Here is a 17,531-nt window from a genome sequence, read left to right as displayed (position 1 = left end):
GCTGACCTAGTGATGCTGCTGATCTCAAACTCTAGAAATCTAGGATTACACCTTGCAGGTCTGGCTTCCCTTTAATAATCCTCTAGGAAGGAGGAAGAGAGTGTGCCAGGGGGACCATCCTAGTTAAAGGAGTTGGGGGAAGGAGGGAGTTGATTGATTCAGAGACCGTTTTCCAGATTGCTGCTGGGTAAGGTGATTGAACCTGGAAAGGAGAGAAGATGGGTATTTGCCTGGCAACGTACACTCAAAATTTTAGAGTAAGAATGATGTTCTAGAGAAGCCGGAAGACAAGGCAGGAGCCTCAGTGACCGGATACCTGAGATGAATCTGGGTTTGGACTATGATTTAGTGAGCAAAAAGAGAAAAGCATATTTTAGCTGGATACTGGCTTAGGCTAGCTACTTGGGAGGCTGAGATCTGAGGATCATGGTTTGAAGCCAGACCTGGCAGAAAAGCCCCTGTGAGACAGTTAACAATGAACTACTCAAAAACTGGAAGTGGAGCTGTGGCTCAAAGTGGTACAGCGCTAGCCTTGAGCAAAAGAGCTCAGAGACAATGCCCAGGCCCCGAGTTCAAGCCCCAGAACCAACAACAACGAAAAAAAAGCATTTTTTAGTACATTCAGATCAAGCCCCCATCTCAGCCACTCAGACCTCAAGCTGAACATCCAAGCAGCAGCGGAGGCCTTTGAGCTGGGAAACCCGGACCCTTGCGATCTTAAACCTACTGTAGGACCTCATCCCGATCCTCCACACCCTCGGCCAGAGGGGATGGCCAAGAGAGAAGTGAGATGCAGGTTATACAAAAAGCCAGATGGCCCTCTGGGAACGACAGTACCACTGGGCAGATTTGTACGTCGACCGCCCCCCCACGCCACCCCGCAATAGGTGAGTGGGAGGGGCGCGCAGGCTTCAAGCCTGTGGAGTGCGCACCGGGCTGTGAGGTCCCACCAGGGGGCGGGGCCGGGCCGCTGCGCCGGGAACAGGGGACCCCAGATGCCGAAGGGCTGAGCCTCACCCTCAAACCGCCTCTATTGTGCTAGGGTGGGGGGCGCGAAAGAGGGAGCAGCGCCCTTCTCCGCACCCTGCCCTGACGGCCCGCCTCCAGGCCCCCGCCCCACCCCCGGCTCCGCCTCCACCCCCGCCCGCCTCTGACCGCGGCCCCTTCCTCCCGCAGCTGGTGCTGTGGGGTGGCCGAGCCGCTCTTCACCGTCTCTATGGCCCCGGATCCCAGCGCAAAGGTGAGGGAGGCGGGGAGTGCGGGCGGTGGCGGGGCTGGGGGCCTAAAACCGGCGACATCTTTCTTGTGGCCATTCCACCCTCCGAGCTGGGCCAGGCCTTTCTCACTGCCAAGACCCCCGGTCCTGCATAAAGGCTCTAGAAGGACGTGCGCCAGGCCTGAGGGTCGCGCAGGGCACCGACCGCCCCTCACCCCAAGGGTGTCGGGGGTTGGGAGGGGGGGGACTGGAGCGGGGCGGGGACCCGTGTGGCGAACAGTGTTCCCCTAGATCTGGGTCATGTCTCCTGGCGTCCGGCTGGATCGAAGGAGAGCTTGTCCTCGGGCTGCAGCCGTGGAGAGTGAGGTTAGATATAAAAGGAGAGAATCGTGGACTTTCCAGGAAGGTGGAGAGTGGGTGGCAAGGGAGGGACTCCCTGGAGCGAGGAGAGACCTCCGTCCTGAGCCCAGGGAGAGATGGCCTCCACTAGGCAGGTGGGCATCTAGGATGAAGGTCGAGAACCTGCTGATTGATCTTCCATTGATCCTGTTGGGAGGCCCCCCTCTGGCCTGTTTCTTCCACCCTTGGGTCTAGTAGGGAAGAGCTGATCAGAGTTCAGGAACAGGCCTTGGAAAGAACCCAGACTGTAGAACTTGGAGGGAAGTGTGGGGCATGAACTGGAGACCTTGAACCCTCAGCCACTGGGGGGAGGAGAGGGTGGATGCTTTGCCCCTCCCAGTTAGCCTCGCCCTCCCAACAGGTTAAGTTGGGGCCGAGCACTCCACCCCAAACAACAGTAGTTCCGTGGTGTAGAGGACTGCTAAGTTACAAATCCCCTTCTCTTTCCTTTTGCTAAGCTGAGTCTCCTCCTGTCTTGGTTTCTTACCTGCTTCCTCCCTTGCAAAATAGCCTTGACCTATGCGTTCATTCCAGGCCAGAAGCCTCCCCCACTCCAACCCACACACACACATATGGAATCTGGCCTTAGAATGGGACTTTCAGGAAAGGAGGTGGGGTTCTGTTCTGCATCTCACCCCATTGGACACTGGCAACCACCGAGCCTGCAGCAAGAATATTGACCCAGAATGCATGGGAGCTTGTTTCTGCATGGTAGTAATTGTGTTTGTGAATACATGTTCATGACTCTTGTATGAGCATTATTATGCATAGTTGATCAGTGGTTTGTGTGCATGTGTGCACACATTTATGTGTGTGTATACGGGACCTTCCTGTTGAATATGTATATAGTCCATGTAAACCCATGTATATAATCCAGCTTGTCCACCTCTGAGGCTCTGGGAACTGCTGAGCTACTAGACCTGGGGATATAACCTTTATGTGAATATGTATGACTACAAGTCATGGCCATCTCTGTAAACACACATGTGAGTAGACTGCCCGGTGCATGTGAGTGTGTGAATGACTCCTGTGAATGTGTTCACAGTCCTTTCTGAAAGTGTGTGTGTGTGTGTGTGTGTGTGTGTACATTCCTTTCCTCTGGACCCATGTGACTCAGAAGAAACCTGTGTAAGTGTGCCATGCACCACACTGTGAATGGCTCCTCTAATCTGGGGTGTGTTCCTCTTGCCCAATCCTAGAGACTGATCCCTCCTAGCTATATGGCTCCCCCTTTCTGTGCTGAGCAAATAGGAGGCCCCAAAGGTAAACAGGTGTGCCTTCACAGTGAGGGCTGGGGCATGGGCAGTCCCTTGCTGCCCTGGTGTCCAAACCAGGAACCAGTTCTATGCTCCAGAGACCCTTCTCTCCCCCTCTCGTGCCTGCTTCTCTGCCATGTTATTGCTGACCTTTGCCTCTTGAATAAACCCTCCAAATTCCTGTTATCCCTCCAGCCAACTCCTGTTTCCTCTCCTATCTTCAAGGCCAGATAGTTAATATTTGACCTGGAGGGGAAAGGCGAGGCCAGTGACACCCTCTGATCCTGCCTATGGGTGTCTGATGACCTGGAGTGGGTCAGGCCTCCTCCACACCCACGCCAGCCCAGGAAGCCTTCTGGAGTCCCTTCAGAGGCTTGCTGCATGGATTGGGGAGGCCTGTTACCCACCTCCACCTCATCCTCAACTGTTTGGAAATAGTTCCCAAGATATGTCAGGGGAAGTGGCAAGACCTCAGGGGTCCCATTGTTCACCTTCTCCATACTGCCTAAGTCTCATGTATCTGGCCTTGCATATCTCAGCCTCCTGCATACACATTACACCAATTCAGCTAAGGAACCTTGACACCCATACCTTGCCTCCACCCATGTGTGCCTGTGTCTGCCTACTAGCAGGTAGGGACAGGTGGGGATGCCTAGCCAGAGGGAACAGTACAGACTGGGACTCACATGGGCAAGGCAGAGATGTGTGCCTCCTTGGAGAAGAATGCCGAGAAATGTCTAATTAAAGAGAAATTCCAGAGGGAGCTCTCAGGCCAAGGAAAAGAAAAAAACAAAAGGAAAACAGGACAAAAATAACAAAGGCCCATTAAGCAACTCTGCCCAGGCCTTCCTGCATATGGCACCCCCGCAGGCAGGAGGAGCAGCTGCTACTCCATTGTTGGAGAAGCAGGCATTCTCCCAGAATTAAAGCCCAGAGATGGAAGCCTAGCAGACTGCTGACCTAGCCATTGGAGGCCATTACATTGAGTTTGGGTTGGGGGAGGGGCAGTCTAGGGTCTTGGTAAGGAGAGCAAGTTCTATCCCAGCCTCCTGTATCAGAGCAGAGAAAGACAGAATGACTCAAGTCCATTCCTGTGAGTCAATCTAGAGTGAGAGATTCTGTGGAAGCTGGTGTCCACCTTTTGGTGCCCCCTGAAGTCTGGGTAATGTTATCCTTCTTCCACTTAAACACAGATCAAGGATATTTTTCCATGTTTTGATTGTATGTCTTATTTGCTTTCCTTCAGAAAACAGACTTCAAAGAACCAAGACTAGCTCTGCTGTCAGAGGCAAGGTGACCCTGATAGTAACCTGTAACCCCCTCATGACACAACTCCCGCTCACCATGGAGCTTGCATTTGATGTTGAAAGGCATGTAATCCCTCCTTCCCTCTGACTTCTTAGCTGTGATTCCATGGCCACACAACCCGGTGGCTCCATGTCCCCCCCATTCCAGGATCCTCCCTGGCCCCATGACTCCTTGACCCCCGTGGTCTCATGACCCCTGACCTTCCACGTGACCTTCTTGGACTTTGACCCCTTGTGACTGTTCTTCCCCATCCCCACCTGTGACTGTCCCTGGTTGCCCGTGGGGGTCTTGTTGGTCTGGACCTTCCCAGGAAGATGTGGGGGAGGCTCTGGCCGCTCCTCTTCAGCTTCCTCACAGCAGTGGCAGTCCCTGGACCTTCCCTGCGGAGACCATCCCGAGAGCTAGATGCTACCCCACGGACGACCATCTCCTATGAAGGTGAGACCCTTCACTCTGAAAGGCCTTGGAAGCCAGGATGGGGGGGGGGGGGGGGAGAGAACAGCTCTGAGCTTACTGCTCCTATCTTCCCAGAACTCTCTGGGATGCGGCACTTCAAGGGCCAAGCCCAGAACTACTCAACACTGCTTCTGGAGGAGGCGTCAGCAAGGCTGATGGTGGGAGCTCGAGGCGCCCTGTTCTCTCTCAGTGCCCATGACATAGGAGATGGGGCTCACAAAGAGGTCAGCCCCTGGAACCTGGGCCATCCTCAGGCCCCCCACCCCAGCCTCATCCAGCTCCCTGGGGACCTCTACATCCTGGAAACCTTGCCAGCCTTCCATTACCCCTGGACAGTACTGCCTTTCCCAGCTCAGGCCTCCCTTGTATCCAGCGTTTCTCCTGAAATTTACCCTATCCCAATTTCCCCAGCACCCTGGAGCCTGATTGCCTGGCTCTATGAGTAATTGGTTTGGAAAATCAATGAACCAACCATTCATTCCCTTTACTTACCCCTGCTAGATCCACTGGGAGGCCTCCCCAGAGATGCAAAGAAAATGCCATCAAAAAGGGAAGAACAACCAGGTATGTGGTGTGCCCTGTCCCCAACAACTTCCTTCATCCTCTTCAGTTGGGAGTGACACAGCTGAGGTGATACAGACACTACTGCACCTCCCCCACTGTGACTGCTACTTGGAGTGGCAGGCCCTGGGAATTGCCCATCTAATCCAATCATCTTGTGGCCAATTAGTTTGTCCAGTCACAGTATCTTAATCCCCTTTGGGCTTCCAAAGTATAATTGTGATAACAATAAGTAACCTCCAGTAAGTGTAGAGTTAGCTATTACCTGCCAAGTTCCAAAATAACCCTGTAAGGTGTTGTTATCCTCCATTTTACAGATGAGAAACATGAGACGTTGGTTGACGATTAGGTCAACACTTGGTATTCTGTGAAAGAATAGTGTGTGCCAGGCATGGAGGCACATACCTGTAATCCAGCTCTCAGAGACAGGGGTAGGAGGATCATGAGTTTAAGGCCAGAGCATGAATTTGAGGGCTACATGTGGAGACTCTGTCTCAGAAAAGGGCTGGGATGTCGGTCAGCGGTAGAGCATTTGCATAGCACGTTCAAAGACCTGGGTTCAGTCCTCAGTATAACCCCCCTACCCATACACACAAAGGAAAATCTAGGGTGTCCACAGGTGGTTTTTTGTCTGGCTGTGTAACAGACTCATTCAAGAGCATTTTAAAAATCCACATTCCAGGGTCTACTAGCCTGGATTCCTATTCAAAGAGTCTGGGGAGGTAGTGGAAAGCTGCCTTTAAAGAAGCACTCCAAGGGGCTGGGAAGGTGACTCAGTGGTAGAGCGCTTGCCTTGCATGCATGAGGCCCTGGGTTCTGCTCCTCAGCACCATATAAGCAAAAAGAAAAAAGCCGGAAGTGGTGCTGTGGCTCAAGTGGTTGAGCACTAGCCTTGAGCTGAAGAGCTGAGGGACAGTGCCCAGGCCCAGAGTTCAGGCCCCACAACCGGACCCAAAAAAAAAAAAAGAAGCACTCCAAACAGAGCACTGGTAGTTCACATCTGTAATCCTAGTAACTCAGGCAGCTGAGATAGGATTGAGGTTGAAAAACAGCCCAGGCAGCAAAGTGTGTGAGATTTTTTTTGTCAGTCATGGGCTTGAACTCTGGGCCTGGGCACTGTCCCTGAGCTCTTCAGCTCAAGGCTAGCTGCTCTACCACACAGTTCCACTTCAGGTTTTCCACTGTCCCTCTTTTGCTTAAGGCTGGTGCTCTACCACATGAGCCATAATGCCACTTTTGGTTTTTTGGTGGTTTACTGGGGATAAGACTCTCACAGACTTTGGCTTTTGAACCACGGTTCTCAATCTCAGCCTCCTGAGTAGCTAGGATTTCAAGTATGAGCCAACAGTGTCTGACTCTGTGAGACTTTTATCTCCTATTAATCATCAGAAAACCGGAAGTGGAACTGTGGAATTCCAGAGGTAGAGTGCTAGCCTTGAGCAAAAGAGCTCAGGGACAGCACCCAGGCTCTGAGTTCAAGCCCCACGGCCAACCAAAAAAAAAAAAAGGTACTCCAGCAGTTTCCATCAAAAACTGTCTTTTACTATCAAGTGTGGATAGAAGCAAGATTAGTACGATAGGTGGAACCCAGGTCATAAGACCATAAATGCCTACCAGAGGGTTTGGATTTTTTTCTGTGGCAGTTGGCATCCTCACTATTTGGTATCTTAGAATTCTCAAGTTAGTGTACATATGAATTATCGAGCATATTATAAATGCAGATGCTGACTTAGGAGGAGGAGACCAAGATTGTACAGTTCTAATAAGCTCCCAGGTGAAGCTGTTGGCTGCTAGTTCTTGGACCACACTTGGCTAGCAAGTTTTCCTAGAATATTTCCTGAAGAATATTAGTTTTCGCTGGGTGCCGGTGGCTCACTCCTGTAATCCTAGCTACTCAGGAGGCTGAGATCTGAGGATTGCGGTTCATAGCCAGCTTGGGTAGGAAAGACCGTGAGACTCCTATCTCCAATAAACCACTAGAAAACCGGAAGTGGCGCTGTAGCTCAAGTGGTAGAGCGCTCGCCTTGAGCTGAAGAGCTGAGGGACAGCGCCCAGGCCCAGAGTTCAAGCCCCATGACCGACAAAAAAAAAAAAAATTAGTTTTCAAAGAGGGGTTTACTGGCCAATTTTGGTGGCATTCTCTAAGAAGTTCCCCAATAATGATATGTTTTACTATGACTTCCAAACATACTCCTTGAGTACAGAATTTCTCCCAAGCCTCCTTTGTAAAATGTAACCATCTTATGGAAAGATGTTTCCCTAAGAAATATAGAGTATTTATCTGGCCCCAGGCAACAGGTGGGTTAATAGGCTGAGTCTGAAGGCAAAAAAAAAAAAAAAAAAAAAAAGCAATAGAAAGTTTGGGGCATCCTATGGGCCAAAGGAAGGAGGCCTAAGCAGGCTAAGAAAGAGGAGGGATGAATGGGAGGGCTGCAAAGGTAAGTCAGTGACCAGGAGTTAAATCCTGGGTAATGGGAAGAATCATTAACAAAGCAAAGAAGGGAAGAATGCAGCAGGTTAGGACATTTGAGGTGCTGACAAGGCCAGCGAGGCTAGAATGGGGTGAAGGAAAAGGGGCATGTGGAGATCTGTTTGGAAAGTGGGCTAGAGGGGAGCTGTGTGCTGATGGGTGAAATGTCTCTGGAAGGAAATTCCAGACAGTGCCGGTAGTAGTCCTTTTGCAGGCCACCTGGGAGACAGGGATAAATGGAATGTTGTTTGCAACGTGTCCCTTTGTATTTTTTGAATTTTATACCATACACAAATATTCCTCATTCACTGAATAAATGGCATGGCTCAAAGTGCTTGCTAGGCAAGCCTGAGTTCACAGTCTAGCACCACCATCAAAAAGAGAAAGTGGCAGAGGAGGTGTCCAAGGAGGAGGTGATGCTGGTAATTTGGACTGGGTGGTGGTGCAGTAGATCAAGTTCAAGAGCCATTTAAGACAATAAATGAATCATGCAGAGGGCCCAGGTGTGGGATGAGGGAGGGGGAAGCAGCAGAGCTGACTCCTGGTCTGGACTGAGAGCAGGATGGATGCAGTGAGTGAGGTGGGAAAGACTGGATGAGCAGGTTTAGGAGGGAAGATGCAGGTTAGGGAGGAGGTGGTGAGCTTGTTTTCTGACAAGCTGAGTGTTGTGTCTGGGACAGCAGATGGAGAGCGAGTTGGAGCCTGACACTAGATTTCTGGGAGCTCTGGGATGGGGAGGCATTGCCAAGAAAGAGCTCCATGGGAAACAAGCATTCTCCAGAATGGGGTGTGGAGGTTACTACTTGAGACACAGGGGAATTTAGCAGACTAGTGAGAGGTCATCTGAGGGTTGTGACACTGAGATGCCAATGACAATATTCCGGGAAATATTTGTGTTCTGGCCCTGGGTGTCCTAGAAAGAACTGGGCATGGGCTGGGAAGGTGGCTCAGTGGTAGAGCGCTTGCCTTGCATGCCTGAGGCCTTGGGTTCAATTCCTCAGGACCACATAAGCAAAAAGAAAAAAAGCCGGAAGTGGTGCTGTGGCTCAAGTGGTAGAGTGCTAACCTTGAGCTGAAGAGCTGAGGGACAGCACCCAGGCCCAGAGTTCAGGCCCCACGACCGGACCCCCAAAAAACAAACAAACAAAAAGAAAAGAAAAAGCCGGAAGTGGCATTGTGGCTCAAGTGGTAGAGCGCTAGCCTTGAGCTGAAGAGCTGAGGGATAGCGCCCAGGGCCCCACGACTGGACCGAAAGAAAGCAAGGAAGAGAGAAAGCGAAGGAAGGAAGGAAGGAAGCAAAGAAGGAAGGAAGGAAGCAAGGAAGGAAAGAAGGAAGGAAGGAACTGGGCGTCAGGCACCAGTGGCTCATGCCTATCATCCTAGCTACTCAGGAGGCTGAGATCTGAGGATTATGGTTCAAAGCCAGCCTGGGTAGGAAAGTCCAGGAGACTCCAATAAATCACCAGAAAGCCGGAAGTGCCATTGTGGTTCAAGTGGTAGAGCTCTAGCCTTAAGCTGAAGAGCTGAGGAACAGCGCACAGGCCCAGAGTTCAAGCCCCATGACCGACAAAAAAAAAAAAAGGACAGAGGAAGAAAAGGAAGGAAGAGAGGGAGGGAGGGAGGGAGGAAGGAAGGAAGGAAAAGAAAGGAAGGAAGGAAGGAAAAGGAAGAAAGAAAGAGCGAATGAATTGAGCATCTTAGGGACAAGAGCCAAACTCCAAAGCTAGACTAGGGAAGGCTTCTAGCCAGGCCCTTGTAATAGGGACTCATATGATTCTCCCACCTTTTCCATAGACCGAGTGCTTCAATCATGTGCGGTTTCTACAGCGGCTTAATGCTACCCACCTCTATGCATGTGGGACTCATGCCTTCCAGCCCCTCTGTGCAGCCATTGTGAGTATGCCTGCCCTCACTGATTTGGGGCTGCAGCCCCTGATGGTTCTCAGTATCTGTGACAGACTGAGACACTTGTTTTCCAGAATGCTGAGGCCTTCACCTTGCCAACCAGCTTTGAAGAAGGGAAGGAAAAGTGTCCTTATGACCCAGCCCGTGGCTTCACAGGCCTCATCATTGGTGAGCAGGCCCTTATTCTATCCTGGCCCCTCACCCACAAGGATGTAGATTGCTAAGACTGGCTGTCTCTAAGGGCTTGAGGTGTGGCTCAAGTGGTAGGCTGCCTGCCTTGCAAGCTTGAGGCCCTGAGTTCAATCCCCAGTACCACACACACACACACACACACACACACACACACACAGAGGCCTGGCCACTTGGTCACATGCCCTCTTACATGTCCTTGCCTCAGATGGAGGCCTCTACACTGCCACGCGGTATGAATTCCGGAGCATTCCTGACATCCGCCGGAGCCGCCACCCACATTCTCTGAGGACGGAGGAGGCACCCATGCACTGGCTCAATGGTTAGGAGGATGGAGCACAAGATGATGGGGGGTAGGGGGTCTATCTCTTCATTTTTATTCCCTGGGGCAGCTGACCGTCCCATCCTCAAGTCCCCAGGTGAGCTTATCCATTCCACTCCTGTGTGTTGTCAAGGGAGGTGTGGGGTGGGTGAGCAGAGAGGTCCCCAAGTCTGTCTCCAAAGTCACTGGAACTGCTTCACCCACAGATGCTGAGTTTGTGTTCTCTGTGCTGGTGAGGGAGAGCAAGGCCAGTGCGGTGGGTGATGATGACAAGATTTACTACTTCTTCATGGAGCGTGAGGAAGGCTCCAGCAGCTTCACTCAGAGCCGCAGCAACCACCGTGTGGCCCGCGTGGCCCGTGTGTGCAAGGTGGATTGGGCTGAGGTTGGGGATGAGGTCAGGGCTGGTTCTCTGACCTGGTCCCTGAACCCTGACCCTGAGTGCCTACCTCCCCAGGGAGATCTGGGAGGGAAGAAGATCCTGCAGAAGAAGTGGACATCCTTCCTCAAGGCCCGTCTCATCTGCCACATTCCCCAGTATGAGACACTGCGTGGGGTCTGCAGCATGGACACCGACCCCTCGGCCCACACACACTTCTATGCAGCCTTCACACTGACCACCCAGTGGTAAGTAGAGGGGCAATAGAAGGCAAGGCCTGGGGGCAACATGGGCACAAGCAGAGGTCAATGAGGATGAGAGGGTCTGTTGGAAGAGGACTGTTGTAAAAATATTAAGCACCTCAAACTGCTCTCTGGCTACTCAGTGGCCTACCGACCCATGGACAGCACCTACTGGCCTTCAGTAGAGATGCATCAAGGAAACAGTGGCTGCAGGCCGAGCGGGAGCTGAAGGCAGATTCCACTCAGTGTGACTCAGTCCCTTCATCTATGTTCCGTTCCTAGGAAGACCCTGGAGGCCTCAGCCATCTGCCGCTATGACCTCACTGAGGTACAGGCTGTCTTCGCAGGTCCCTACATGGAGTACCAGGATGGTGCCCGGCGCTGGGGCCGCTATGAGGGTGCGGTGCCTGAGCCCCGGCCTGGCTCAGTGAGTACTCATGCCTGGGGCCCTTGCTAAGTGGAGTGTCCCTAGGAAGGGAAGGAGGGCCCAACCTTGCGGAGAGGGAAGAAGGTGATCCAATCCTGAGGTTCACCACCTCATTCCCTACCCCAGTGCATCACAGATTCATTGCGCAGTCGAGGCTACAACTCATCCCAAGACTTGCCGTCCCACATCCTGGACTTTGTGAAGTTGCACCCACTGATGGCTCGGCCCGTGGTGCCTACACGTGGACGGCCCCTGCTGCTCAAGCGCAATGTGCGCTACACGCACCTCACAGGCACACCTGTCACCACACCTGCGGGACCTACCTATGACCTGCTCTTTCTGGGCACAGGTGCTTCTGACCCACATCCCTCATCCTTATTGCTTCTGAGCCTAGTGATTCTTGCCATGACTAGCCTGGAGTTCCCAATGTCTTCTTTGTCCCTGAGCTCTTGTGTTCAAGGCTAGCACTGTACCACTTTGAGCCACAGCATCACTTCCAGTTTCCTGGTGGTTGGTCGGAGATAAGAGTCTCACAGACTTTGCTGTCCAGGCTGGCTTTGAGATCTTCAGATCTCAGCCTCTCGAGTAGCTAGGATTATAGGTGTGAGTCACCAGCACGCAGCTCCTAGTGTCTTGAGGGAGTGCTACTAGTTGAATCCTTGTCTGTTCCCAACATTGTGATTCCTTAGCTAATTCCCGTAAGGCCCTCTTGTGGGGTGCTGAGAGCAGACCTCATTGTTAGGGTCTGATCTCTGTCCTTTCCCCTGCCAGCTGATGGCTGGATCCACAAGGCCATAGTCCTGGGCTCTGGGATGCATATTATTGAAGAGACACAAGTATTCAGGGAGCCCCAGCCTGTGGAGAATCTAATCATCTCTCCCATGCAGGTAGCTGTGTCTTCTGACCCTCATTTTGCCTTTGCTAGATGAGGGGGCGTGGGGAGGCTGGGTAGGGGCTGTGTACAGTGTTGTCTATTACTTAGAATAGGGGTGTTGTTGACCAACTGTCATTTCTGGCTCCCAGCACAGCCTCTACATTGGGGCTTCCAGTGGAGTGATTCAGCTACCACTATCCAGCTGCTTCCGCTACCGCTCCTGCTATGACTGCATCCTGGCCCGGGACCCCTACTGCGGTTGGGACCCCAACACCCATGGCTGCATGGTGGCCACCACCATAGGCAACAGGTCCCAGGGTAGAGGTTGGGAGTGGGGAGGGTCATGTGTGGCATAAGTAGAGGAGGAAGGCCTACCAAGCCAGAGGGGATGTGGTGGCTAGTTGTACTGCCCTCCGGACTCTTTCACTGGGGAAACTGAAGCCTAGTTCCCCTTGCTCATGAACTCTGATCTTCTGTCCCCAGGACAGCACTGATACAAGACATAGAGAGAGGAAATCGAGGCTGTGAGGGCAGTAGGGATACAGGTAAGTGACACTTGCAGACGTGTGTGTCTGGCTGCACAGCCTGTCCTCTGCCACATACTGTCACTTGCAAGGGCATATTCTATATTAGTGGCTACACCTATGTGCTTTGGCAACAATGAGCCAGCACTGGGCCTGACCCAGGGTAAGAGCCAGACAGATACTGCCCAAATTATAAATGCGGGAACAGGTTCAAAGTGTTAGGAGGGGGTGTAGCTCAGGGTAGCCATACCTTAACACGTTCACATCCTTGGGTTTCACCTCCAGTGTCATAGATTTTTTTTTAATAAAGAGGCCAAGTGTTCTGTTATTTCTGGAACTTACAGCTAAGTGGTATCATGGGGAGGGTAGACATTTAAATGATCACAAAAATAATTAACTATAACTACTAATAATTACAATTAGAACAATATTTACAGGGAGTAATGAGTAGTTCCCCAAAGAAGATTTCATGACTAAGCTGATATCTGAAGGAAAAACGAAAGTTAATTGTCATAGCTAACATGTACTGATTACTTACTAAGTCCCAAGCACTGATCTAAACACACATATTTAGTCTCAGAGCACTTTATGGCAGAGGTACCCTTATTATTACCATGAGGGACAATCTTCCTGAGGTACAGGAAGTATAAGGAAACTGCTCTTAACTCAGCTAGTAAGTAGCAGGGTCAGAATTCAAACCTGACCCTAAGCAGTCTAATTCCAGTTTGTGCTTTTGACCACTATGCTGTGCTGGCTCCCACAAGTTAACCAAGCAGACACAGAGGAGGAATGGGGACCAGCAAGCAGGGGGAACTTGTTGTGTTGGAGCATCAGAAGACAGAGGTGGGCAGGGACCATGCTGAAATTTTGTCTTTATCTGAAAAGCACCAGAAGAAGCCTCTGAAGAGTGTGAGTCAAGGAGTGACACGATCAGATTTGTATTTTTAAAGGATTATCTCATCAGTTTATGGAGAATGGATTTGATCAGGGCCTTTGTAGCTGTGGGAGGAGAGAAGTGAATAGATCTGAGAGATTCTGATGGAGACTAGATACAAAGGTGAGGGGTTGGGAGATTCCCAGGTTCCAGGATTTAAGCAGCTAAGTAGTAGCAGCATTCACAGTAACAGCAATTCAAAGAAAGGACCTGGTATAGTTGCAAAGGGCACTTTGGCCTTAGTCAGGTGCCTGAGACCTCATGTGAAGTCCAGTGCATGGCAAATATTCAAGTTTGGCACCCAGGGGAGAGGTGTGTGCTGAACAAGTGATTAGGAGTCCTTTGCAGATGCAGGAGATGAGATGAGAGATGGGACAGAGAATGTAGGCACTACCTGCGCCTTGGAAAAGGCCAATGTAAACTTCAGAAAGCTTGGTAACCTGCCATGGACTCCAGTCTCTGTGCTTTGTGCTGGGACTTGGAACAGTCTGGCTTGCCATAACCCCTGGATAGGTAGGGACTGACCTGTCTGCCATCCTCCCCAGGGCCACCAGCACCACCACTGAAGACGCGTTCTGTGCTCCGGGGTGATGATGTCCTCCTGCCCTGTGACCAGCCATCCAACCTGGCACAGGCTTTGTGGCTACTCAATGGGAGCAAGGGTCTGAGTGACGGGCAGGATGGCTACCGAATAGGCATCGATGGGCTGCTGGTGACAGACACACAGCCTGAACACAGTGGCAAATATGGCTGCTATGCTGAAGAGAATGGCCTCCGTATCCTGCTGGCTTCTTACAGCCTCCTAGTCCGGCCAGCCACTCCTGCCCCAGCTCCACAGGCCCCTGCCACACATGGGGCACAGCTGGCACCTGATATGAGGCTGCTCTATGTGCTAGCCATTGCTGCACTTGGTGGCCTCTGCCTCATCCTAGCTTCCTCCCTTCTCTATGTGGCTTGTCTGAAGGGAGGTAGACAAGGACGTCGACGAAAATACTCACTGGGTCGGGCTGGCCGGACAGGTGGCTCGGCAGTGCAGCTGCAAACAGTGTCAGGCCAGTGTCCTGGAGAGGAAGATGATGGTGACGACGGGGAGGGGCCTGGGGGCCTGGAAAGTAGCTGCCTCCAGATCATCCCTGGGGAAGGTGCCCCAGCCCCACCCCCTCCACCACCACTCCCTCCGCCAGCTGAGCTGACCAATGGACTTGTGGCACTGCCCAGCCGGCTTCGAAGGATGAATGGCAACAGCTATGTGCTCCTGAGGCAGAGCAACAATGGAGTTCCAGCAGGACCCTGCTCCTTCGCAGAAGAACTGAGCCGCATCCTGGAGAAGAGGAAGCACACGCAGCTGGTAGAGCAGCTGGATGAAAGCTCTGTCTGAGCCCAGCCTCCCTAACAAATGCTCTCCCGAGCCAGCCTGTCTGCCTGGGTCAGACTGCTGCATCCCCAACAGACACCCTCCTTCACATACCCCCTTCCCTGCCTTTCTCCCCATTTTTTGATGTCTCTGTAGGCTGGCTAAGTCATGGCCAGCCAAAGCCCCCTCCTCAGTCTCCAAGACCCACATGTGAGCAGCCCAGGCCCACCGGTGCTCCTCAGAGGTAGGTGCTCCCTCAGGACCAGGTGCTTTGCAAATCTAGACCTAGATTCCATCCCCTTAACCTAAATGCTTGGGAGGAGAGGAGTCCATCCTCTTGTCCCATTTTCTGCCCAACCTTCCTCTTCCTCCCAGGTAGGGCTCTGCAGGTCCAGATGGCCTCAATGTCACCACCCTCTGCATAGCCCTGTGTCCTGGATAGTCCTGAATCCAGACAAGACCTCTGCCAGCCACCTGAGCCCTGCGTACATTCACATGTGCACATGGAAGAATGTTTATCAGTTGGGCTGCAGCAACCTTCCCTTTCTGCTGTATTCTGTTTTCATCCTTTCTGGATTTGGGGTAACCCCCAAATTGTCCAGTCCCTATTTAGTACTCTCCCTCAGTCTCAGGCCCATAGATAACATCTTTGGCAAGAGCTTGGGAACAGGCCAGCCTAGGAGGTAAGACTGCCACATTCCCCTCTTCTTCCTTCCTGTGTAGCCTTTGTGAGTCAGCCTTCCACTTCCCTTGGTCACATCGAAGACTGGCATCCCTTCCGAATGCATATGTGGAATGCACCCACATCACACACATGCTTACATTCCCACCCACGTGCATCTTCTGAGCTTCCCCTAGTTGCCTCAGACCTGTGTTGTCAGGTTTGGTCCATGAATATTTCAAAGGGAGAGTCTCTCCCATCTAGCTATCCTCAGACGTTCCTTAGGATGGTGACCAACACTGCACTCAATGAGCCAGCCTCCCTTCTGGGAATCAAGTATTTCTTCCCCTAGACCAGAGCAAGGGGAGACAAGATCTGACATCTCACCTGGCAAATGAAGCCCGTTCTTGGAACTATGCAAAGGGCAGAGGCTGGGAGTTTGGATGTTTGGCTCCCACCCCTGTCCTACCTCACCGGGGCACTTTCAGGGTCCAGGGGCCTCCAAAGTCTCTAGGCTCCTATGGGACAATCAATCCTGACTGAGCTCCCCCATTTCCCTTGGGTGAGGACAGACTGTTATTTTTGTAGCTGAGAACGTGGAATCCCACGGGTTTTTACTGCCCTTTGCCCAAACCTCTCCCACCTCCACCCCACAATGAATGTATTTATTGTGAGAACGGCTACACTTCTTCAGGAATGCCCACACTCATCACTCAGGTGGGTGGAACAGGCATGTAAAAGAGTGGGGAGCCTGGGCTCAGCTCCTCCCGATGTTGGTTAATAAATGCCCTTTCCCTCCCCACAGCTCTGAGTAGTCTGCTTAATCTAGATTAGCATTCTCTGATCACCAACAACCAGGCTCTGACCCTATGGAGATAGTGCTATAGTGATTTCTGAATCCAGGGTTGGCTTTGCTCCCCAAACAACCATTTGCAGAGAAAACTGGGGTCAGCTTCTACCTTGTTTATGCTAGGTAGGCAGGTACACAGGCCCTGTTAAGGCTCACATATTCACTGACTATGGTGATAAAAATATGAGAAGAAAAGTACAGCAGTTCTAAGAATTCAAATAGAGGTCTCTGGGGCTGGGAAGGTGGCTCAGTGGTAGAGCGCATGCCTTGCATGCCAGAGGCCCTGGGTTCGATTCCTCAGCACCACATAAGCAAAAAAGAAAAAAGCCGGAAGTGGCGCTGTGGCTCAAGTGGTAGAGCGCTAGCCTTGAGCTGAAGAGCTGAGGGACAGTGCCCAGGCCCAGAGTTCAGGCCCCATGACCGGACCCAAAAAAACAAACAAACAAATCAAATAGAGGTTTCTCTCTTCCTCACCATCCTCCACCCATTTCTATATCAATTTATTTATTTTGAGATGAGGATTTTGCTAGGTTGCCCAGGCTGATTTCAAACTCTTGTATTTAAGTGAGCCTCCTGCTCAGACTCCAGGGTAGTTGTGACTACAGGCATGTACCACCATGCACCCTACAAGATACTTATCAGCCCTCCTGCTTTTTCCTAAGAAAATTTTCAGCACCTCCCACCTCCTGGTCAAAGGGAGATAAAAGGTTCATTTTTGGAAAAGAGGTCTTGGGGTGAGAGTACAGTTGGGACCAGAGAAATCATGTAATCAGACACCAGGTCTAAGAATCAGGCCTGATGATTCCCTTGCTGTTGACATTGACCACACTGAAGAATTCTATGTTCTGCTTATTTTAAGACAATGAAAAGTTGGGGCCTGGTGTTGGTGGTTCATGCTTGTAAACCTAGCTACACACGGTGGTTATCTGATGTAAAAGCCACCCTGGGCAGGAAAGTGCATGAGACCCTTATCTCCAGTTAACTGCCAGAAAAGTGGAAGGGGCACTGTGGTTAAGTGGCAGAGTGCTGCTTTGAGAAAAAAAGAGCTCCCAGGCAATGTAATGAAGAAAAAAAGAAAGAAAATGGGGCTTATGCTTAAAACACGCACACGCTTTTGACGTGATGCTTGCCTTTGGGTAAGTTTAATGATCTTAGTGTACTGATCTGTACGAAAGCTAGAAGGTGCCTAGCCCAATGCTGGGCC

At 51.6% G+C, this 17,531-nt stretch overlaps 1 protein-coding gene across 2 annotated transcripts; it reads left to right on the top strand.

Moving 5' to 3' along the window:
- Positions 1 to 1,154: 1,154 nt before the first annotated feature.
- Sema4g (semaphorin 4G) lies at positions 1,155 to 16,279 on the top strand. 2 transcript variants are annotated; one of them, XR_006148846.1, is made up of 16 exons: positions 1,155 to 1,240; positions 4,118 to 4,617; positions 4,711 to 4,859; positions 5,137 to 5,199; positions 9,461 to 9,559; positions 9,646 to 9,739; positions 9,969 to 10,082; positions 10,289 to 10,452; positions 10,540 to 10,709; positions 10,986 to 11,130; positions 11,257 to 11,479; positions 11,902 to 12,017; positions 12,154 to 12,314; positions 12,488 to 12,549; positions 14,008 to 15,060; positions 15,192 to 16,279. XR_006148846.1 is itself a non-coding variant. In XM_042689499.1 (15 exons), the coding sequence occupies exons 2-15, from the start codon at positions 4,494 to 4,496 to the stop codon at positions 14,838 to 14,840; spliced, it is 2,517 nt and encodes an 838-aa protein (XP_042545433.1). In that variant the 5' UTR covers positions 1,155 to 1,240; positions 4,118 to 4,493; the 3' UTR covers positions 14,841 to 16,279. The 2 variants fall into 2 exon arrangements, 1 of the variants encoding a protein (XP_042545433.1); XM_042689499.1 differs by having other exon boundaries at positions 14,008 to 16,279.
- The last annotated feature ends 1,252 nt before the right edge of the window (positions 16,280 to 17,531 follow it).

Source organism: Dipodomys spectabilis, unplaced genomic scaffold (genome assembly GCF_019054845.1).
Source record: "Dipodomys spectabilis isolate Male_0828 unplaced genomic scaffold, ASM1905484v1 ptg000125l, whole genome shotgun sequence".
NCBI lineage: Eukaryota > Metazoa > Chordata > Mammalia > Rodentia > Heteromyidae > Dipodomys > Dipodomys spectabilis.
The sequence above is the reverse complement of the archived record's forward strand: the minus strand, read 5'-3'. Positions and strand labels throughout refer to the sequence as shown.